A 24,806-nucleotide genomic window follows, 5' to 3' on the forward strand; every position below is an offset into this window, starting at 1 on the left:
AAGTTCAATAAATTGGCCAGTTGCCAGTGGCACAGACAAATACCTTACCTGAGGCAATGAAGCTAAAGAGGTTTTCTGTAGTCTTTACAGGTATTCCATCTTCCACAACCCCACCACCCACCCAAGTTTGTTTACTTCAGTTTGAGTGAATTAAAAATGATAGGAACACCTAGTCTTTGTTGTATTGTGTCACATTTCACTTTTTCTGACTAAAAGAATTATGCATTTTTATTCTCTGAGAGCTCTCAGAAAGAACAGCAATATTTATGAGACAATTTGGCTGACAGCACAAGATAAACTGCTTTTAAGTAAGCTAAAAAAATCAACTGGTATTACATAAATAATCTGGTTGACATAATATGAAATATTATGAATATGTTGAGACATTAGGTACTTATAATAAAAACTAGGTATTAACACAATTGCTAAATTTGATACTAAAAAAATAAACATTTTCATATGTCACTATGAGATACAAACAAAACCATTAGTTTTTCAGTGATTCATTTTGCTGAAATCTCATCATTCATCTGTATAACTAATAATTTTAAATTTCACTTGAAACATTGAAAATCAGGTTGCATTATATTTAAAGGTCATGTCCTCCTATTTTGTAAAATACTTCTGGTGCCTCCTCCTTGTACACATCAGAGCTCACAGTACTCTGCATTCAGATTAATCACAGACTCACTCTAGCACTGTCTTCAATCATACTCTGAGTTGGTTTTCAATGAGAAACTCCTCTGCAATAAAGCTTCTGCATTGCCATAAGTATGAAAGATCAGACTCTCCTTAACCTTCTTTCTCTTAACAGGCTGCTGAGCCATTAGCTTGAATTCAGTTCCATTCTAAAGAATGCAATTCCTTCTACTTATCTCCAATTTCATCTCTTAACTAAGAATTCATTATAAAATACCAAGCAAAAGTCCTCGTACATACAGGTTTTCTCAAGTATCTTCTGGTATTTCTGAAAATGAATGCTCATACACTGAGCAATATGGTCATATGCAAGTGTAAGGAGCTGAAAGAGCTGTGGATCTGTGGGAAATGCTGAAATGAAGCCCAAGGGGTAGACTATGTAAAAGTACTAAAAAGGGCAGGGTACATTTTTTATTATTTTTTTAAAGAAGTGCATTAAATACCGAGATACATTTGAGGACTACTTCAGTTTTGACAATAGTAATGTTAAATGGACATAGTAGTAACAGATGGTATATTTTTTCATGCCTTCGATATGAGCTTGTATTCCTCAAACAGGAAGAGTTTTGAATAATTAACAGTCAGCATAATTTCCCCCAACCTCTCATGAATTCCCAATTTCTTGGCATTAAGAATGACTAAGACAATTACTGAGTATACTACAAGTAAATTCAAGGGTGACTTTTGCTTTAATGAGCATTTTGGACTTGCCTATGAGAGAACTATGAATTTTTATTGAATTTCACTGCATTATAATGGCCTAAATATCATCTTTTAAAATCACTTATCAACAGAGAACAAAAAAAAAGTAAACCAAATTTCAAATACATTTAAAAATTAAATTTCTTCAGGAGCAATAGTTGTCACATAGTATATAAAGTTCAAGAAACATTTTTAAGATCTTTCATTGAAATTGCATCTGTGTCAATAAATCTCAGAACACCAACTCACTGTCTAACTGCATTTCAGCAGTAAAAGAGATTGTTTAGTCAAACATATAGATTTTTGCTGTATCAATAGTTCTTGTAGTCCAAAGGAAAACACGATGTTGTAACTTAATAAAAGTAAATAATAGCATTGCATGTTTTCCAGATATCAACATGTGTCAACTTCTGTAAGTTTCAACAACAAAAAAAACATAGCCAAGGAAGAATCAACCTTACAATGACTGGAAGATTAACCTACTGGAATAAATTAAACAAATAATTGATTTTCCACAACACCTTCTCCCCCTAGTGAAGTTTTAGTTGTTGGCCATGTACATTACCTTTACTGAGAGAAAATGTCATAGGACACACATGCTCAGAAAATTACTACAGCATTATAGTTAAAAGAAAAATCAGGAAACAAGTTATTCAGCAAAAGTATAATGAACCATGAAGATAGTGGCATGAGTAGACAATCATGAAAGCTGTAATTTACAAAAAGTGACATGCATATGACAACCTGCAAAAAAACTCCTGATGATGTATAATGAGAAAAGCTGTATGTGGTTGCATTGTTATATATTGTCATGATGTGGGAATGAGCTGTGTAAATTTCACATTAATATATATCAGAATGGTCTGTTATTCGGAGAATTTAGAGCTTAACTGTGGAGAAGCGCGCACGAACTCTGAGATGGTGGAAAATGGAATTCGCTTTATTGCAGGCAGACACACATATTTATACTTATTAGCAAGAAGCACTATTTGTGGATTACAAACAGGAGACCTGACTATGCAGCCAGGGTTGTTATCAGCTCATGTACTCCTCCAATCACACTCTTATCACATAGGGAGAACAGACTTTCCCAGGTCTGTTTTGATCATAAATCTCCCATTCACTCCCATGCACATCTTGTGTACGAGAAGCCTCTTATCATAGAAGCATAGAAGCATAGAATGGCATAGGCTGGAAGGGACCTTAGAGATCATCTAGTCCAACCTCCCTGTTTTGGGCAGGGACGCCACTTCTCAACTAGACCTGGCAACACATGGGGACCGAGCGGGAATCAAACCCGCGACCTCGGTGTTAGTCCTTGTTGCCAGCACCGTGCTCAAACCACTGAGCTAACCGGCCCCCTCTGTCCATTCTCACGGACAAACTCCCAACATGAGCTATATTCAGCTGGTCAGGGTCTCTTTTCATAATTAGCAAGCAAGAGTTATGTACTTGTTTAGAAAAGAGCTCAAGGACGAAAGTCTTAATTCTGTAACACAGTGCTGCCAGCACAGCTAACTGTAAAGTGTATCCACACTTAACAAAGCGATTGAGTATCTGAAAAATATCACGTCTATTCATAAAGCATAGGCTATTGAGAGAGAATAAGCTCGAAGCCCAAGAACAAAAAAAAATACCAAAGATGAATGAAGACAGCAATTTCAATATCAAATAGAGAATTACTATTTCACTACGAGTTCTAACTGTTCTTAGCAGTAATTAAGTGGGTATTAACACATAAAATACAGTTTGCAAAAGATTTAGTTCTGAGCTGCTCATGACTGAAAAAAATAGTAATGAAATGAAGTCATAGCTATACAAGAACAGTTTTTACAGTGAAATCATATTCATTGGGTGTTCTAAGCCACAGAAAATTTATCTTTCTACTTTACTATAATTTATTGAATCTGGAAAATTTCTGTACTCAGCAAATGGATTTAGAACAGAAGTCCCAACTTCTGAATCTTATAAGTAATGTAATTAGGACACAGTTGGAATTATAGAGAATGTTATATTTAAAACTCTCTTCACTAATGTATAGTTAACCCCCTGTCTGGTCTCTAAGATATTCTGACATTATTCAAGATTGTGTCACACTTATAAATGGTTACAATCACCTGTTGACAACTGGCCTTTTGAGTAAATTCTGGCCCAAAAGAGAATTCAATACTTTGACTTTCTTATCATTGTCTACCAATAATTTTCTTTGCAATATGCAATGAACCAATCCTCTTCTTGGCCTCTCTATTATCACTGCTGTATGTCAAAATTATTTATTTTCATCCTTACTGCTTTTTAGCTGAGAAAATCTCATCTAATTCTAATGCCTTTCTCATTTTATATACTTGTGTGATACTTCCTGAGCCTGCTCTTAGTAATAAATTCTACTCTACTCTTTCTTTCCTCTCTTTTAGGTTAATGAAGAGTTCATAATTCAGCCACGCCCCTTCTTCTTTCCAGTGGACTTCCTTTTCTTTCCAGTGGACTAGTAGAGTATGCATCTTATAGAAAATATGGCTATCGATTGATTTTTGATTATACAAGTATTCATATAGGAGAATGTAAAAAAGTTCTTTAGTACTGGTAACATGATAATGGTAGACTCCCGTGTGCACTAAAGGAAGTACTATTAAAATAACAGTAATAAACAGAGCAACAGAGAGAAACAACTTGAAAAACTGCTAAGAAGCTGATGATACACAGATAAAAAGAATGGCAGTGTTATAAATAATTCCATTATTAGTATTAACTTTTTTTGTCTTGCAATGGTTGGGATAGAAGAAACCGTTATATAAAAATTAAAGGGTTTTTCTTTTTTTCAAGATGAAAGGTTAATGTTTCCAGAGCTTAAGTTCTTGTCTATTCAAATCCAAAAGAAATAAACATGCCTCAGAGTTGTAGTTCTGATTAGATAAATACAACATGGCCAGCGGAGCTGCACAGACCAGTAATGCGTCAAGCTGATTTTTTGTAATTATTTGCTGATGACTTGCTCAAGATGTAAACTGCCTTCTGAGTCACTCCATTGTAAAGAATGAATTGTATTATAACCAGGAGCAAGTGTGAAGTTTTTGGGAGTCTGTCTTGAAGGTTTTTAAAAAATGTAAGCATAAAGTGCATAAGCTGGGATTTTTTTTTGTTCTATGATTTTTGTTCTATGATTTTTTTGTTCTATGAACTTACAAAGGTAATGTGAAGTGGGTTTTGGATCAGAAGACTACGTAGAGGTCAGACAGCTGTAATTGCTTTAAGCTAGATTTGGCCTGCAACCTATTCAGCTATGTAAATAGCAACGTAATTTACTGGTAGAATCATATGCAAGTCTCAGAGAGTTCTAGTTGCTATTCAAACCCAGAGACTATTCTTTTTTATTCAAATTGCATGTTATGTTTTCCTGACTTCTGCTCATTACATTTTGAGATGAAAATGCTATTTGTGGTGACTGTTCGGTAACTGAATGTGCTAATCTCCATGCTGCTGCAGCAAGAGTAGCTGGCTTAATTAAGGTGCAGGCATATTTTGCTAAATAATCAAGAGAGATATACTATCTTGTTAGGCAAACAGCGTTAGAAATAATCTGTTTAAAATACCTTGTCAAGAGCCTTTTAGAATTTGGTTTCTATAGTTTTTTAAAATTTATAGCTTATGTTTATACAGGAATATCAAGATGGACTTATGTTAATCTGGTGCAAAAGGAAATAATTCTGATGTTAAACATGCATACATACTAATATATCAATTATTTAATGAGAAACTAAAAAGGAATGTCTAGCTTTACAACTCCATAGGGGTTATATCAGCCTAAGGGATGCGAAACACCCTATTTATGATACAAAAACCCCCTACCTTTAAAATTAATATTGCTACTGCTACAAAATGAAGCTAACGTTTAAATAGAATGTATATACTATTAAAATATAGCTTTATGAATAGCTTGTCTTGTTCTGCCTGGCAAAGAACAGAAGTGGTAAAAATAATTTATTTGCTCCCCCTAACGAATGTATCATATAAAAGTATGTAGAGTTCAATGACACTGCTCACTACTGAAAGCCCAAACATCTATGTAGTTATTACTTACTTGTATATTTTTTAATAATTATAAAGCTAATGTCCTTCAATATTTGCTTCATATTTATATTTGCATTTCCATGGCTCCTTCACAATAATAAACTTCAAGAGTTCCTTTGCAGACAACTGGAGTATCTCAGGAAATCTCAAAAGGAGAAAAATCACTGTGACACCCCAAAATACCTCATGGAAGTGACTAATAATCTCGGTACAGAAAAAAGAATCTTGAACAATAAAACAGGTGTCTAAATGTCCATTTCTTTTGTCTCTTTGGCAGTACCTTTCTTCATGAACGGTCCTTATTGAAACAACATTCACAATTCTGTGAACATTTTTCAATAAAAAAAAATAAAATAAAACCTTACTAAAAGTTTGTAGGATTAAACTTTTCACTTATTCTTCCTTCTAGAGGGAGTTTCAATTATTCAGTCATGCTGCTTCCATAATGTTTTAATTACTTCCCTCTTCCATGAATGGGAATCCTCAGTTTATCTTTCCCATAATGCCTGTATGAGAAAGGGAAGCATTTTCTGGTTTCTGAATACAATAGTAAATACAATGGATATGAGGTGCTTTTCTAAATCTACACAACATCTGTAGGTTGGTATTCCAGTGAAGAAATACTAAGTAAATGCACATCTAGAAATGTCCAGTAACACTTGTATTTTACCTATACTATAATACAGTTATTATTTCCCCTGGGTACATCTGCACCTGGGAAAGAAAGCAGCATGGGAAGGAAAACAGGAAAACAATACACACTTTCATTTAGACTCTTTATTCAGCAATGACTGAGTTCATTGTTCATAAACAAAACAAAATAAAAAAACCCCACCATTTTGCATCAGCCTGCCTAGCAGTGTGGGCTAGCTTTGCAGCAATAGTTATGTCACAAGAAGCCTCAGCACGCCAAAATGTTGGGGAACACCTCACATGATGTGAGAGAATCTTAAGCATGGATTTTAATTGGGTCTCAAAACCTGAGACATATTCTTGCTACTTTTAAAACTTTTGTGGATTGCAAAGGAAGGTCTAAGAAGACAGAAGAAGGGAAAAGAGTAGACTACAATGGTCACAAATATAGAAAGTTCCCTGTTGCTCAGCTGATCTATACAAGGACTGCTTTTACTGGTGTTTACAGCAAAGAGCCTCTGAGAGTGAGAGGAGAACTTCAGCCCTGCTCTGTCTCTGGGCATCCTTTGGCCAGGGCTGAGACAGATGGCACCAGGCCTGCAGGCTGAGGGGCACAGAGAGCTCCTGTATCTCATGTCAGGGTGACTCTTCCTACCTGCACGCTATTACATGGAAGTACCCTCTTGCCGTTCCTATTAGAAGTGCAAGAGGTAGATACTTAATGCAAAGAGATTTAATTATCCTCTGGAGATGTCTGCATTCTTTATATAGTTATGGGATACAAGTAAGTGCCTCAGGAGGACTGGTTCACTTTCTTCAAGTCTTAAAATGCATTTTATTCTAACCATTGACTACGGAAGGAGTTTGCTTTCTCAGGGACAAACACCTCACATTTCTGTGAGATAACTTAATTTAGCTATATTAGATTGAATATCTATGTTTATACCAAAAAAAAAAGAGAAAAGTTACAAAAAAGAGAAGTATAGTTCCTTGGTAATCACATACCAGAAAAGAAGAACTGCTAAATTTCCTTTGACAATGTTAAATTGGCTGAACTATGTGAGAAGCGGCAGCATGTTGACACACCACAGGAAGTTTTTCTTTCTTTTTATTACCTTACAAAATTACCTTAGGAAATAAACACAAGGAAAACAATATTTTCTGCCAGGCAGGTAACAGATTCTTCCCTAGAGAAAACTGTTGTAAGTTTGTGTGATCATTCACTGACATATCTATCAACACTTTTGAAATCTGGGCATATACTATTCTGCTTTTTTATTAAGATTGCTTGTCTGTACAAAGAGGAAACCTATGAAAAATGCAAATAAATCATCTCTAGACAAATAAGTTTCACATATTCAAATCTACCTCTGAACAATACAATCTAAAGAAGAAAAATCATTTAATCCTGTTATTTAAATGGCCAGTGTATTATTGACACAATGGGCTACCAAAATACTTTTTCCTGATCTTCCAAGTGGTTTCCTTGCCTCACATTGGAAGAGCAATAGAATATCTATCAGTAATTTGAAAAGGAAATAAAGTTTGTCATATGACATTTAAAAAATATCCCCCTGAATAAAACTGGAATTTATAAAGTTAAAAAGTTAAATTGTATTATCCGCATTGACCTTACAACATCTTTCTGCTAATACAGCTAGAAGCAAGCGTAAGGCTTAATGGGCATCAAGTTCCTCCTCGGTTGCTTTTTATGTTGTATTTTATTATACTGAACCATTGAGTAGTCACAGGTGAGATGCACAGGCATTTGTTAACCACAGGTGGGAGGGACAGGCATTCTTTTACTACCCGATTGCCTCATTTCCATAAGTGTTTTATGATTTCCTCATTTGCTACACCTAAAAATTAGTGATTACCTTTACTATCACAGGAGATCTCATACCAAAATAAAATTTAGGAATCCAGTAAGTGCACTTTAACCATAAAGTGCTCTCTTGACAGACTACCCAGGCATAACTGATAATTAGCTCATAAAAAAGCAAAATTGGAGAATAAAGAATTGATTACTTGCATCAAATACAAAATGTATAGTCATTTTAATAACTATCAAATATATATTATTAATACCTTCTAAGACATTATTCCATATAGTAAAAGATTGCAGGTTTGATTTCAGAAAGAAATGAAGCAACAAAAAATTGTTTTATACATTTTTAATAGGTTTAATATATTTTTCCTTTTTGGAATTTAACACCTATTAAATCTTATTCTCTGTGTAAATATTTATATGCATATGTACACGTACACACACAAAACGTTAAATCCGTTTACTTTTTTTTCCCCCCTTGGTCTTAATGATACAGGTGAATTCTATGATCTCATACTGTTCTTTCCCCAGGGTGAAATAACCCTGATGAAATTCAGGATTTTATGAAGAATGCTGCATCTCTGAGACCTCTGTTCCACTTATCAGCAAAGTTCAAAGTTATTTGTATTGAAGAATTAGGGTAAATCCAGAAAAGCAAAAACCCTCTCATGTTTAGAGGTAGCTATATTCTTCCACAAATCTATATTTATCCACTTTTTTCCAGGAAGTTCCTAAATTAATTAAAAAACCTCTATTTAAACAAAATATTTTCATTTGTGAACAATAACTTCTATACAATTCCTAACCTGAAATACTATCAGAAAGAGTGGAAAATCAGGCAGTTGTAAAGGAATCAATGGAAGCTGTGCTTTAAGTTACTTTCTAAGTCAGGGTTACTTAAGTTGTCTCAATTCATCCCCTAAAATTCAGTATACTTTTCTTTGTTTCACTCTATTACAGTTCCTGATAACGAATTATTAAAATTATGAAATTACCTTTATGAAACTACAATTATGAAAATACCTTTTTGCTGCCTGTAAAATTTTTACAAATATTTTGAAGTAATTTTTTAAAAAAGTAAAAAAGCAGAAGCCTGTCATATGGTCATTGTGAACAGTTAAAAAAGGCAAAAATCCCCCAAGGAAATTAATAATTCTTCATTGCAGAAAGTCACAGAGTACCATGAGAATGAAACAAGGTGTTTTATTCTCAATTTTTAAAGCTTGACTTCATGACCGCAACGATAGCCTTTGAAATAAGTTTTTTAATTACTTCATTTTCTGAAACAAATTGGTGAAAAAACTCCTGTAAACAACCCTGCAAACATGTTGATGCCAACAGAGGTGATAGCACAGCTATAACTTCACCCTTTTCAGCCTTTTCCTGCAGATGCTTGCCACTTAACTAATTTTAGGAAGAAAGAAACTTGTCACAGGGTTTCATAGCACATTTTTTCTTAGCAGAGAAATGGCAAGTCCAAAGGATTTGTGGCTCATTTCCTCTGCAGCACATTCTGCCTATTCTGCCTATTCTGCCTGATGTTGTTTCACCTATTCCCCCTTCAGCTGAGCTTGTTTGCCGCAACTTTTTGAAAGTGTTCCAGCTTTACTGAAATCCCCGTCTTCTGCCCCAGCCCACTGCCTCTTTCTCTATGTTTGTTCTCTTCCTCAGGCGAATACAGGCTGTGCGCTGCCGTAATGCGGGGAATGTCTACGGCACTTTATGAAGTAAGACAACCAAATGGAGAAAGTGCTTTCAACACATTAGCCTACTAATAATGCATTCCCTGAGGTCTTCTATGGCTTTTTGAGTGCACTTCAATTTCTTTTATTTTTTATTTTTTTAATTGGTTGTGGAAGAAAAGCAGAACTTCTGATGTAATCACCATTTAGAAATATATTTTAAAAGTAAGAGGAAAGGGATGTGTAAACAAACTAATCTTGCTTCAAAATACAAATAATGATTTTTTTTTTTTTTAAGGCAGCAAAGAGAAGGGATACAAAAAATAAGGTTACTATCTCCCAGTTCCCAGTTGCTGAGAACTTTCAACAAAGTCTTGGTTACAGTAAACCAAATGTGGAATATCGAATAGTTTATTGCACAAAAAAAAACTAGGTTAAAGTAGCGGGAAGTCTCCAACTGCTACTGAAAGGGCAGCTTGGCATTTTGGCAGGAAAGGGCATTTATAATGGGTACTTTTCTTTTCCACGTGCTACCTCTGCAAAAACCCAAGTGGCTTGCCTGTGTTCCCAATCAGACTGCTCCTACTTCCTTTATTGTCATAATTTCTTTGCCACTTAAAATCAGGAAGAGGGTTTTTTTTAACTTTTTTTCTTTCTTTTTTCTTAACTACAGGTTCCTTGCTACCTTCCACTGTGGTGGGATGTTGAGAGCAAACATAACATCCTTCAAAAGTGTCTCATAACTAAACAGATTAAAATCTTTATTATATTATGTCAAGCTAAGCATGAAATAAAAACGGAATATAGAGTGACAGAGCTTAATATAAAGCCGATATAGATTAAAGAACATATTAAATAATCTGATGTTTTGGTTTTATTTAAATACTAGTGCAAGGCTACAATTTAACTTGACTCCATACAAAATTCAATGAATCAGGTAAAGTGCAGAGATTCTTTGCTGCATGACAGGTGAGTTTATATGTTCCTATAGAGACCTAAATATCAGTACTGGAATTATTACCTCTGTAGGCTTCCCTTTACAAGGTCAAAATGGGATGCAGAACAAAAAATAGAAGTGTCAGAACTCTAAACATCTGAATGCTCAATACTGCTTAAAAAGCAGTTGAACGCACATTTATTTGATAATGCTGAATTTATCTAAGCAGTTTTGTATTGGGAAAAATAAATCACATATGTAAAAAAAATTCTATCATTAATATTGTGAAGACTTTTGATAATCTTCTGTTGTTTTGGCCTTAATTTTACTAGGATTTCAACTTCTAAACTATAGAGAGTATTTGTCTTTTGCACTGCTGTGAATAAACCAGTCTATGAGGTTTAATAATAATGTTACTCATTTTGGATTTGCTCCAAACATGCATAGCTTAGTAACCAAAAAAAAGTTAAACACTATTGTAATACACAATTCATGGGGCATCTAAGAGCATAAAATCTCTGAAAACTCCAAAATTACTAATATTAGAGCATCCTAATTGTCTGTCATGCTATTTCAATTAAAAAATTAAAATGTGAAATCTGTTCCCTTCATATGACTGACATTGATCTATTCATGCAACACAACACTGCACAGTATGTTCTTACTGGTGGCAGCATCAACCAGAAAAATGAGATATGTGCTACTAATTTATTTCAATAATTTACTAAACACTGAATGTAGTCCTCTGATATTTTATTTTTCTCACAGAAGGAACAGTTCATATTATTTTTTCCCTCTGTTTTCTACTTTTTTCCTTTCCCTATACATAATGACTTACAGAATTCCTATACAATTACCCAAACTTCAGTATTGCAAAGGTGTAATTGTTCTTTTCTCTGCAGTAAAAGTGAGGCCAAATATGTTTGTCCCCTTAGTAGCAGTTTCTTTCATTAGGCATTACATTTTAAGCATATAATTAGAGCCATCATATCAGTTGAACTTTAGCGCTTTGTGCAAAAACAGGCTCAGTTCAGGAAAATACATACACTGTGCCAAACTCATACTTATTTTGTAGACCTTCTCATTCTGCTGCTTTCACGCCATTTCCATGTTTCCATCACCAACTTTACCCAGAAAATATACCATGTGAAATGTGAAGTAAATCTTGCAAGATCATAGGGATATTCTCAAGATAAATTTAAAACTAACTTTTTGTCACCTCCTGCTTGGCAACCTTACCTCTGTTGCCTGTTATTCTTGTCTGAAAATCATGCTATTTCTTCTCTGTCAAGTACTAGCTTCAAAGTAACAAGAATAAATGTGTAATTGTTGCAGTGTCTTCCAAGGAAGTGATGGGAGAGGAGAGGGAAAAGAATGTGAAATACAGGTGTAGCTCAAGTGACTCAAGTTGGAGAGGAACCCATCTTCAGTAATGAATAGTCTTAATGGATTCATCATATAGTCAATTAAAATGTAATATTAAGTCACTTTCAACAATGCATTCCTATAGTATGCATTTTGGTCGCGTATCAATATAAAGAAGCCACTTCATGTTTCGTAATTTTAAAGTGATATATATCATCTCATATGTAATTCTTCCATGGTTTCTGGGGAGGTACAGAAATGAAAATTAGCAGTATCATGCTCAGTATTCTACAAATGTTGGAGAACACTGGTTGTAATTTACTGAATTCAAAGAGCTCATAACAGAAGTCTTTTCTGATGAAAATTTGAAATGAAGTCACAGAATCACAGAATGGCCTAGGCTGGAAGGGACCTTAGAGATCATCTAGTCCAACCTCCCTGTTTTGGGCAGGGACGCCACCTCTCGACTAGACCTGGCAACACATGGGGACCGAGCGGGAATCGAACCCACGACCTCGGTGTTGATCCTTGTTGCCAGCACCGTGCTCAACCCGCTGAGCTAACTATATCTCTACATTAAAACTGTATTATTACAGGTTTTAGCTCACACTATACAATGATTGATACTCAAACCATGGGAGGCAAAATGTGGTTTTGCAGACATCACCTTCCAGCCTTTTCTGCAGAAACCACCTTCTGGTCTCCATTTCATATATTCAGTTAGTAGCACTGTCTTTCAAAGATCATGATGTTAAGACATTCTGGGTTTATTTCTTCTCTTGCTTTTTTATTATCTTCTTGTTCTTTGGTAAGTACTGTCTACAAAAATGATTCTGCAATTGAGTCACACTACCTTTGTGTCAGATGTGGACATATTAGATCATGAGAGAAGAGATTTTTAACATTGTCCTTATAAAAAATTATTGGAACTACAGATTCAAAAATGAGATTTTGGAGCCAGGGACTCACATTTCATAACCATAAGGTACATATGGGAGCATAGGGAGAGAAAGCCATGTTCTTCCCACACACATTTGAGTGGTTTGAGCCATCAGATGATTTTTTTTTCATCCAGCTTGTGTGTGAAAATGTAGAATAATTTAGACTTTCTGTTTTAGACTAGCATGATTTTTGTCGAAATATCCAGGCATTTCTTTTGGCAAGACTTATTCAGAGAAACCTCCTCTGGCCCCTTAAAGACACCAGTAACAGGACATATGTATCTCCTTAGGTATTGAAGTCTGAACTCACCGCCCTACGGTTCCTTACCAGTCAAAAGAAAGAGAGACATGTCCTGAGGAAATTAATCTCATCATAAAATGGATGTTGAAAGTAAACCATAAGGATCCCTCTTCAGACATTTTGCTTTAAGAAATCTAAAGTTAGGCAAGATAAATTCCACCCAAATCTACAGAGTCCAGATTGGACACACTGGTAAAGGAAACACTTCCAGAAACAATTTAAGTTTTATAGCCTTTCTTGTTTTCATCTGCTTCTTTCTTTTCCAAATGGCAGCTGTGAGAATGAGCATATAAATTAACATTTCCATAAGCTACATAGTATTTAAATGAAACAAGTTATTTTCCATAACCCCTAGATAGAAATAAGAAGTTAATTGAAATTAAACATCAGTGAATTTGTCCAAAAGTTCACAAGGAGTTCTATAGTCTCTTTGTCTCTTTGGTCCTGGATGCCACAAGAAGGGAGAATGACTGTGAGTAAATGCCTCTCTCATAGCAAAAGTGCTAACATCAACAGTATGTATATGTCAATAACCATCTTGTAAAGAAAGAAAATATAGGGACCTCTAATCACATCTAATCATTGTTCCAAGCAACTTTTGCTTTTTTCCCCTCTGCATTTCTAACATTTCTTCTACTGACTTATCACATCGGCTGTCAAATAACTGACTCTTTCTGGCAACTGACAGTTTAAAAGAAAAGTATATTATAGAACAGACAGTCTCATTGTTTTCCATAAATTCATATGGACTATGAACAATTAGGACAGTTCTAAGAATAGAGTAATAGATAATTGTAACAAGCCCTAACTCTCACAGTTACTTTACAGGATGTCTTTGGGATAAAGTAAATGCAAGTACTGGTGTAACAGTTATATAATTTACCATTTCCATCTTATAAACATCAGACACATTGTTTCTGTATTTTATGAAAACTAGTGCAGAATTATAAATTGTACTCACTTTTAAACCACACTGAAAATACATACAACTAGTGCATTACAAAAAATCAAGTTTCACTAAGCATTCGCAATTATAGTGAGCTACATAAAGCATTATCATATAAAATTTAAGTGCATGTATCTATTGTTATAAGTAAACAAATACACTGCTTTAAGTAGGAAAAATCAGTAACAGTCTGAACTAAAGATGGTAAGAATAAAAATCAGCACCCTCATTTGTCAGGATGCCTAGTGAGACAAGAAAGGTTCAATACAGCAACAGCACTGTAAGGATAAATAAATAGCCATAAAGCTGCATGGAAGCTTGCAGATGGTGAATGAATCCATGTCTGTCACGTTTTTATAGTACAATGACTTTTAGATATTGCTGCCAGATGGAACATAGTTTTGCATCTTGAATATATATCTCCAAGAAATGCAACTTCCTTCAGTGTGTTCCCTGTACTTGAAACAAAAGCAAATTCAGAAGTAGGTTTGGGAGACTAAAGCAGTTTTAAGGAAAACTGAGAGAATATAAATTATATCCTCAAAGGCTTCCTTGTTTTAACTAAATTAAAAATAATGGAGTTACTCGTGTTATGTATTTTTTTGAGGAAACCCAGGAAAAGTATCATTTAGATATCTACAGGAAAAACTGCATGTCATCTATCAAATACAAATTACAACCTAGGCAGGTTCAAAAGACCTTTGAATCAAAATTACAAGTAGCTTGGCAAAACTTTTGCATTACATTTATTCTTACTTCAATAAAAAGAGTTATCTATCACACAAGATCAGATTGTAAAAGTACAGTGCATGGAGCATAAATGTATTTAATCTTTGCTGGCAACAAACATCTATATCTACATTACAGAAGCACCTTGCCACTCTCCTTGTGTTAAATGATACCTATACAGACCTAATATCTAATCAGTCTTTGCATAGATGTGTTTTTACAAACTATCAAAAAAGTACAGAGTTTTTTGCTTTAATATGTGCTTACCCATCACACTGGGGGTTCTATCTGTCTGGTCTTTTTTTCTAATGCTAGCTGGTATCACTAAGAAGCGAATAACTCTGAAAGCGATGAAGTGAACTATATGACTGTAGGGGAGAATATTTTCCCATTCAATGATTTCTCACAAAGTCTGATTTGATGACAAACTTGAGTTGACTTGTCTCGGACAGCCTCAAGCATTGTTTATATGCAGATAATTCCGCGTGTGAACCCATTAGGCTTTGATGACAGTTATAATCAAATACAATTGGGAAACCTTCTGGCTTACTTGGATCCATACTTACATTGTGCTTTGTGAGGTTGGAAATGTTACTTGCTATTGCTTGTAGCCAGTCAATACAGTCTTCAGCAGAGAGACACTGAATTATTCCACTGCAAACTCCATCCACAGCAATTACTTGGAACGCATTTTGCCTATAGACATGTCATAACAGATCAGGTCAGAAGAAAATTTCATCTGTTTTAGCATATCGTCTTAATAATACTTGTAGAAATGCTTTTCTTTCAACTGCAACGAAGGTCAGCCACTGAACACTGATAAACTACTGGTTTTCCTGTTTTACAAATACCTGACATATTAAAAAAGATCATGCTAAAAGGTCAGCTCAGACTGTATTAAGTTTCCATAATTCTACAAAGAAATGCCACAGACTAACTCCACTGAACTTTGACCAACACTGTGTCACTTCAGAAACCAAAAAAGGGAAATAGTTGATGCTATTATCCAAAGAGTTGACACTTTAATACTGTAGATCACAGAAAAAGAAAGTGTGAACTGGACACTGTAGGCAATCAGTTGAGAAATTCAGTGGTATACAGTATTTTTGACTAAGCAACTTTGGTTTCATTTTCTCTAATAAACAATAATCTGTCGTGCATTATAAAATTACTTTCCACAGCTGACTGCTGAGCAATTATAGAACAAGAGAAAACTTTCAGAAGCTAAAGCAGTAACAAACCTAATTTCTTCAACAAATATGGCTGAACAGTCTTAGGAAGTCTCATAGACTTCATAACCAAAAAACCTCAATATTAATCCGTATCTCAGAGTAAGGGATTACTAAATATACAGAGAATACCAAGTTCCACTGCTTCCATTCTGCTACAAACTCATTTAGTAACAAAAAACTCATGATTTAAAATGAAGTACATTATTCAGATTCTTTCAGAATGGCTCAGACAAAGTGAGTGTAATCTTCAGCACAAAACTGTGTCACTGATGACAGTTTCTGACATTCCAGAACAGATATAAATTCTGCAAAGTGTTTTCTTATGTCTTGAAATTATATTCTATTTGTGTAGAATGTAGAGCTAATACCTATCTTCTTCATAAAGGTCTTTGCTGCATCTGTGTCAAGTACAGGTTTTTCGTTCAGTCAGGAGAAGCATTAAAAATGAATTAGAGCCCTACCTTTGCTTTGACAGGCCCATCATGAGAACTAACTCTTAGAGGAGGATAAAGCTTATATATCCTAACATGATCATGCAGAGACCAGTGGTTTATCTAAATCCATCAGCAAAACTAGCAGTTTAGTTCTGTAAAATCCCAAAGGTACAAATAGAGAGCTACTTTCAATGTCTCATTTTAACAATAATTCAGGTAAAGTTTTTGAGGAATTTTGATGTATTTAAAGCATCTTCTGGTAAAGTAGTTTGCATCTCTTTACTAGATCTTTTATTTTAAGAAGCTATAAATACAAATAGTAAGTTCTTCAGAATAAAATTCTACATAAATCTTTATATCATAGAGAGCATAGCACGATAGTCAAATTTGCTGATTACCTCTTCTGAGAAAAATAGCATTAATTTCAGGTTTCACCTTTCTTCTCAGCCTACTGTAAACCAAAGTAGGAACCCAAGAAATTTATTAATGTATGACACTAACCCGCACAAGCAAAGAAAACCCAGTATGTTCCAGATTTGATCCTGATGTACAAAATTCCCTTGCACTACAAACACAGTGAACGTGATGCATTCAGGGCATCAGACTGTTCCTAGTGTACCTAGGTATTTGATCTGTGCATATACAAAATCATTGATTCAGAATGTTCTTGCCCAAGTGTCAATAAGCATAGACTATAAGAATGCACGGCTATCTAATGAATTACTTCTGAATGTGTCTGGGCTTTAGATATCCTTAGCCATAGATTATTGTAAGAATTTTCCTCAATTAGTCTGCCAGCCAAAGACCATACTACCACACAAACTTGAAAGAATAATGTATTAAATGTGTGTTTGTATTAAATAGAAAAAATAATAGATTAATCACCTTACAATACAGCAAAAAAAGTAAAGATCAGATGAATTCTTACTGAACTACACATCTCTGGTTCTGAGCCTTCTGAACTCAAGAGTTACATTTGAAATTAATATGCTTTCCAAGATCGACCTGAATGTCCTCTGGAATTGCATGTGTCTCAAGCATCCCACTAGAAAAGCTAGAATATGAATATGAGATGTAATAGTGTATGTGATAATGATACGATGTATTTCTATGCCAGCTTTTTCAAACTCCAAAACATAAAAAGTTATTAGACTTTGTATAGTTAAAACAGCTCTGTAAATATTAACTGCAGAAAGTGTAATGAATTAAATTCCATTTATTGATGCTTTTTTCAATATCCTTTCCTTATCCTTTTTCTTTATAGCAGTATCTTTTAAAAATGATCTACCTTTTCATAACAAATGCTTACCCTATATTAAAAGACTCTTATAAAGTGTCCTGTTAGCACCACGAAATGCTAGTTCTTGCTTTTTTGAATGAAATCCCACTTCCTCTCTCATATTTATACTGCATTTTTGTTTCATTTACTTATTCTTACTTCCTCATGTTAGACAGAAGGACATAAGGAGAAAAGCATCAGAGTAATTATTCAAGGTTTGAGTATGAATTCACGTATTTTGTTTTATGTTAACATACTTTTAAATTTATTTTCTGGAAATTCAAATCTCAGTAGCGTTACTGTCTAAAAATCTTCCTCTGTAATGTACAAGTTCTATAATGTTCACTTTAAGCTTTTGTTTTATTGATGCAGAAGACTGAATTTTAAAACCCTAGGTCTATGAATAGTTGAATATGTCCCAATTTTCCATGTGAGTAGTTCTATTCAGTCCAGTCTTATTTGAGCTATACAGTAGAACAGATCTCAGATTTGACTGTTACAATTTTGGGCCCTTTATGTTTCATGCTCTTAATTATTTCTATTTCAGCCAGTGTTAAACACTGAGATGAAGTTAATAAAATTTAATAAAAATATTAAATTTAATAAACAGAATTTAATAAAAACCCATCTGCCTCTGTGGTGACTATATCTTGTTCCCTTTCAGTTCATCCATTAAGCTGTTGTAGCCTTTGGTTTACACCTTGACTCCTTGGGCCAGCCATTGTACCTCAACAGAAAAAGAGTCATGTAGCCAAATAAATATGATTTTGCTATTACTAGTCAAAAGCTGCAGGTTGTATTTAGCTTCCTTCACAGTTAACCAGTGGTGAACTGACTACTGTCTAACCTGGTTTAATTTCAGCTCTGTGAACATGAAAAAGGCTGAACGACCTTGGTACTGTACTTCTAAGACACAACAACCCTTAGAAGTAACTAAGGCTTGTGGGAAGCTTTTGTGCAACTTCCAAATGTTTGTCGAGAAGCTATGAGAAGGAGGAGGGCTGTGGTAGGAAACAGTAAAAGCCAATCTATGCAAACCCTAGACTGAAGTCAAAGAACATTCCTCTCCTCTAATTTCTGGGAAAGTTCATAAACTCACCCCTGGGGACAGATGGTATCACTTGACTGCAGGATCCCTAGAAACACCAGAAGGGTGAGATCATAGAATCACAGAAAGGCCTAGGCTGGAAGGGACCTTAGAGATCATTTAATCCAACCTCCCTGTAATGGGCAGGGATGCCGCCTCTCGACTAGATCAGGCAAACACATGGGGACTGAACAGAAATCGAACCCGTGGCCTTGGTGTTTGTCAGCACCACACGCAACTGACTGAGCTAACCAGGCCCCTAGCTAACCAGCTGGGGAGATTCTTTCACAAAACTGTCTTTCCAGAAATATTAATGAAGTTTTTCTGTATTAATTAGGTAATTTTACATATGTTTGAATGGAGGAACAGGAAATTTTGAACCGCTAATGCCTGATGAGGGTACAGCAAACACACTAATCTTCCCAGAATCACACATCTAAACTAGCAAAGGAGGCTACATGGGAAAGACAATTTATTTCAGTTAATAAGGCCTCATATAAGTCCTTTGTGCTTAATTTAAGAGTTAGCTTTTCTGATGAGTTAGAAGAGGAAGTAATGGAGAAAAAGGCTTTATAACTGTAGAAAGCTGTCCTCCGGTTAAAAACTTACATGCTGGAACCCACGGAATTTTTTAGTATTAGATCTTTATTCTTATATATAGAGATGATAAATTAATCTTCACAATAACTAGGTATTAAAAATTTCAAGAGGTATGATCTTATTTGTATACTTTGTCATGTTGATTTTTGTAGTTACTTTCTTTTCTATTTAAATATTTAAATGCATAACACTCAAAAACCAGTAATCACTTCAAAATATTCTTGTCTTCATTTCTGATTTCGTCTAACTTACTAGGATAATATTAAATTAAACAATGATAAATTGTAGGTCTACATGATGTAATAAATTTAAACTTCACTATGAGCTTTGGACAGCTTCCCCAGTGATTGAGGGACAAAATGGCACTGAAATTCAATATTAATAAATCTGAAGTAACAGCTATGGGAAAAAATAACCTTATCTATATGAAAGCAATAGCGAACCTTACTGTAGCTATAAACATTGAGGAAAGAAATGCAAGAGTTGCTACAAAAATTCTCTGAAAACCATCACCTTAGTGCTCAGTGACAGTCAAAAGGTTATTATGAAATATTAGGAAAGAACAGAGAATAAATTGGAAAACATCATTACATTTTAATATAAATCAAGAAGGATCCTCTTTGCAGTCCTGATCACCTTATCCCATAGAAGATATATATTAGAATTACAAAAGAAACTGAGAGAATAACATGGATAATCAAAGCTATACAAGGGTTTCCATAAAAGAAGATAGCAATAGATATTCTTCAAAGTGGAAAACAGAAGACAATCATCTGAAGTTCTAAAAACATAAATCAATAATGTCTATTTAGCATTTGCCTTAACACAAGAGTCAGGGCACAGAGTCCCCCCTCCTGGGTGCCTGACTGTCTGTGGGATCAGGCTGCTGTGAAAGATCTTGAGTGGGAGGACCTGTCCTCCCCCTTCACTCAGGAGCTGCTGTGAGCTCAGGCTCTCGACCTTGGTCCTCACCTGAGTCTGCCTGTAGATAGGTCTGTGCCTTGACCTTGTGTCCCACTGATTCCCACACAACCTGTGAGCTGACTTACCCACCTGACCTGCGCCCCACTTCACCCTGATGGACTCATCTGAAGAACTCCCCTAGCCCTGCTCTGCTCCTCTACCGCAGGCAGTGCGACAGGGCCCTTGTCTGCATGGACACTGCCTCATCGAGCCTTCCTGCTCTTGACTCATCTTCCCCATGGGGAAGCCAGCTCTTGCTGCTCCTGCACAAGATTATTTCACCCAATGAAGTTATCAGGTGAGAGATTTGACACACACGAAAGGAACTACTATTTAAAAACATAATTATGTCGTGGAGTTCACTGCCACAGTGCACTAAAAAAACCCAAGTAAACAAAAACAGCTTAGAAAGATGCTTTTGAAGACAAGTGCATTAGCCTTTATTAAATACGATGACTTATGTGCAATCTCAAACTGAGAAATGTGTTGATCAGTAGCTACAAATAGGAAGATCACATGTCTTCCCCACATATCTATGGTTGTAGCTGATGTCAGAATAGAATACGGGTCAAGGTGGACCTACACAGACCTTTATGAAAGTTTCATGTCTCTGACAGCTGCAGTGGAACACATAATCATAGAATCATAGAATCATTAAGGTTGGAAAGGATCTCTAAGATCATCAAGTCAAGCCATCAATCCAGTAGTACCATGACTGCTAAGCTATGCCCCAAAGTGCCACATCTACATGTTTTTTGAACACCTCCAGTGATGGTGACTTCACCACTTCCCTGGGCAGCTTGCTCCAGTGCTTCATCTCTATTTCTAACAAGGTAACTCCCTAAGTCTTTTATCTGTCAACTAAGAATTCAATTTTTAACTTTCTGAACTTCTTTACCTGCACAAATCTGATCCTGGAAGGTACTGGGAAAACCGTGAATGAAGAAGTGGAATTAATCGGAGATCACACCACCTTTTTTCCCACCTAAGTCCTGGGGATGCTGGCCATGAGGAACATGATAATGTATCCTGAAAAACATTAAAAAGTCCTTCTCAGTTTTGTGCTTCATTGTAGGTACTCAGCAGGTTTGGATAGAGACAGACAGACTTCAAAGACTTTGTGTTCCATTTGGCATTGTGTTCTACTTCTCCCAAATCATTTGGCATGGGTTTTAGCTAGCACTGGAGAGATTTTGAACTTTTTCTCACAAATAAAACAAATCTACATAAACCTCAACATCAATATGCTTGGAGGAAGTGTGAGGAACAGTATTCTAAAAACCTAGGGAAAACAGATTGCATCCCTTTTTTGAAACGACTAGTCATGAATAGAACTGAATATTTACTATGTACCACATCATCAGTTACTAGTTTTATATTTGTACCCTGAGCAAAAGTGATCTCTAAATTACTCACTACAAAACCATAATTCAGTTGCTTCCTATGGCCTGGTACATATTTACATACATTTCTATTCTAATTACATCACTTCAAAACCTGGTAATTGTGAGTGGGATTTAACATGAGCATTACATGTTTATGATTAATATTTTAATTTTACCTATTCAAACAAAGCATTACTCATACAAGAATTGAACTTTCCCACGTCTATGATCACATCTACAAAGAACGACTAGTTAAATATCTACAGTCTGATTTCACCAGTATTTTTACAGAATATAGATTTGAATGAGAAATGTTTGTAAAAAGTGAAATGATCAACATTTATTTTTAAAAATCAAACACCTTTTCCATTCTTTATACAATGCTCTGAAAAACAGTAAAGTGTTAATTTTATTTTTCTGAAGAAGCATGTATGGAGTACTTTTAGTATATCAGTAAAGTTGTACTTGCCAATCCTGCACAATTTATGTTTTTTTAATCTCAGACATCACATTTTTCTTACCTGTATCTTCTGTAAAAGAAATAGTATAAAAATTAAGTACATCTTGTATTTTTCTAAAGTGTGACTTTTGTGTAAGATCTATGAAGTTATAATATTTTGCCAGCTTGAACTTTATCTAGCTTTCATGCAGATAAAATAAAAGATCAATTTAGCTGAACAGCAGGTTTTCATAAGTAGATTCACTTATTTAAAACACTGAATGTCTGGTGATACATTCCATAGATTCAATACAAATAAATAAATGATTGGCTAGGAAGACTGAGTTAGGGTGTTGTTTTGAACATTGTCTTGGCCTAGATGTGGCTGCAACAGAAATGTTAACTCTAACTGCAAAACTCTGAGTTGTTCATGAAAGACCAAAACTAGTCCTGTCTACTACAAATTCTGAGTAAGAAGTCTCCTTCACGTGAAACACCAAGGCTATACATTAAGAAATAGACTATGGCCATAAATCATGATGCATTCTAGAGAATATTCTGAGAAAAAAGAAGGAACCATAACATGAGTTGTACGTAATTTAGGAATTAGTATAGAAGTCTCATTTGGTTTTATGAAACATTCTATTCCCATTACAAGTGGACATCTGAAATAATAAACGCATCCTGGCCTTCAGCAGAAGAATTTAATTTTGGGTGAATTATAGACTCATGATTCTTCATTATATTATTTAAATTGAGAGAAAAAGACTTGGTTACAGCAAATTATTATGAGTTTAAATGGAAACTGTAGCTAATGTAGATCAGTTTTGGTCAGTCTGCAGAGACAGGGTTTACAAATGGAAGCATAGTTTTTATCCTAGAAGCAAAGTTAGAAATGAAGTGGCTGGCAAAAGACTGTTAAGTCTGCTTCTGATGTTTAATTAAACAGTGGTTAAAACCAGCAAAGTCTACTGAACAATGCTTACTTTTTTGTTTGTTTGGTTTCTTTTAATAAATCTGTAATAATTATGCTGTATGTTGGTTTATTTATTCAGTGCTTTTTATTCATAGTATTCACCTATCACAAAGGCAAAAAACACTTAAAACTATATAAAATAATGGAAATTTTGCATTTCCTGGCTAAGAAAATTCTTAGAAGCTCTTCGTTGTACTTCATATGAATGTTTTACTAAAAATCTGATCTATATAAGTACTAAATATTAAATACTAAATAAATATTAAATACTAAATATTAAATAAATAAATACTAAATATTAAATACTACATTTGTAGCATTTAATCTTAAAGAGACTTTGCTCCATAATGCTATACATCTTCAGTAAGATTTTAAGTGTAAGTTACTAGAAGTACATGTTTTCACCTTAAAAACAGGCAAAAACCATGTACCTAAATTTTGAATTGCCAAAAGTTTCAGACAATAAATGAAATAAAAATATTGGAAAAAAATATTCCTAATTTTTTTTCTACCCTTTCTTTAAATATTTTCATTTCAATAATTTATAAAACTATACTCTGGAAATAATCTAGAGGAAAAAACCTTTCACAAAATCCCTACTGAATTGCACAGATGAAAATAGCAATCACAGCTATCAAGGCACAATCTCAATTGGTATAATTTATCATAGTTTAATTCACAGCCATAATATCTGGCAACTCTTTTTGCCCCCTGTGGAACTGTCTATCTTCAATGTTAATTAGAGCTCCTCCCATGTTGCTGCACTTTATTAGTTACTTGCACTTAGCTATTGCAGTATAATTATTCTTCTGTGTAATTCCATCAAAGGAATATAAAGACTTACCGTGTTGTTGGGATGGTAGTTGAGATGCAAACCACTGTCACATAGGGGAGAGGATGTGCCACTGCTTTGGTCACTGGGGGCACCTAAAAATACACAAAAAATCTTTATTTATCAAAAATGCTATAATTCGAATTTGTGTATGCCTGTATGTAGGACATTAATTTGTTCAGTAATAGAAGAAAACAACAATCACAGCCTTTTGCAGATTTGATATTAAAAGGAAAGTGTATATCTCCTCCCTTAGTTTTAACTTGGAGGAACGAGTCAGATAACTTTTTTGTTACTCTTGAAGTTTACAGTTCTAACTGTTTTTGTAACTTTTTAAGAAATTACAGTGCTACATCTCAAAAGTAACACAATAAGATAATGTAAATGCATGTTTGTATGTGGTACTCAGGGTACTGTGTTGTACCACAACTTTCCATGAAAGGGAAAAATATACTGGGATAAATTTTATTTAAGAATATGGTGTTCTAAAGTTTTTCTTGCCTCATTAAAATTTAATACCCAGGCAAAAGAGAGAGTTTTTAACTAAGGTTTGTACAAAATATTATTTTATAACTTATAATCAAAATTTAAAAGTATTGAAATGAAATATTTATTGTTTTGTTGCTCAAAAATTAGGCAATTCATTTTATCCTCTTAGGGGTAGAATGAAAGCAGTGGAGACAAAAGGCACAAGCTGACATATAAATATGCTTAGATATGCTGCAACTGTCTATAATTATGCATCCAC

At 34.6% G+C, this 24,806-nt stretch overlaps 1 protein-coding gene across 1 annotated transcript in view; it reads right to left on the minus strand.

Annotated features, from left to right (window-relative positions):
* The window catches only part of SNTG1 (syntrophin, gamma 1), a gene marked incomplete at its 3' end in the record, with an annotated part of 83,965 nt that overhangs the window by 8,195 nt on the left and 50,964 nt on the right, over positions 1-24,806 (minus strand). Inside the window, exons 8-10 of the mRNA XM_009866025.1 lie at positions 24,071-24,153; positions 21,325-21,455; positions 15,398-15,527 (exon numbers count right to left, since the gene is read on the minus strand). Of these exons, the coding sequence (XP_009864327.1) occupies positions 15,398-15,527; positions 21,325-21,455; positions 24,071-24,153 (344 nt within the window). The remainder of the gene's footprint in view (positions 1-15,397; positions 15,528-21,324; positions 21,456-24,070; positions 24,154-24,806) is intronic.

Source organism: Apaloderma vittatum, unplaced genomic scaffold, assembly GCF_000703405.1.
Source record: "Apaloderma vittatum isolate BGI_N311 unplaced genomic scaffold, ASM70340v1 scaffold11390, whole genome shotgun sequence".
Classification (NCBI taxonomy): Eukaryota; Metazoa; Chordata; class Aves; order Trogoniformes; family Trogonidae; genus Apaloderma; species Apaloderma vittatum.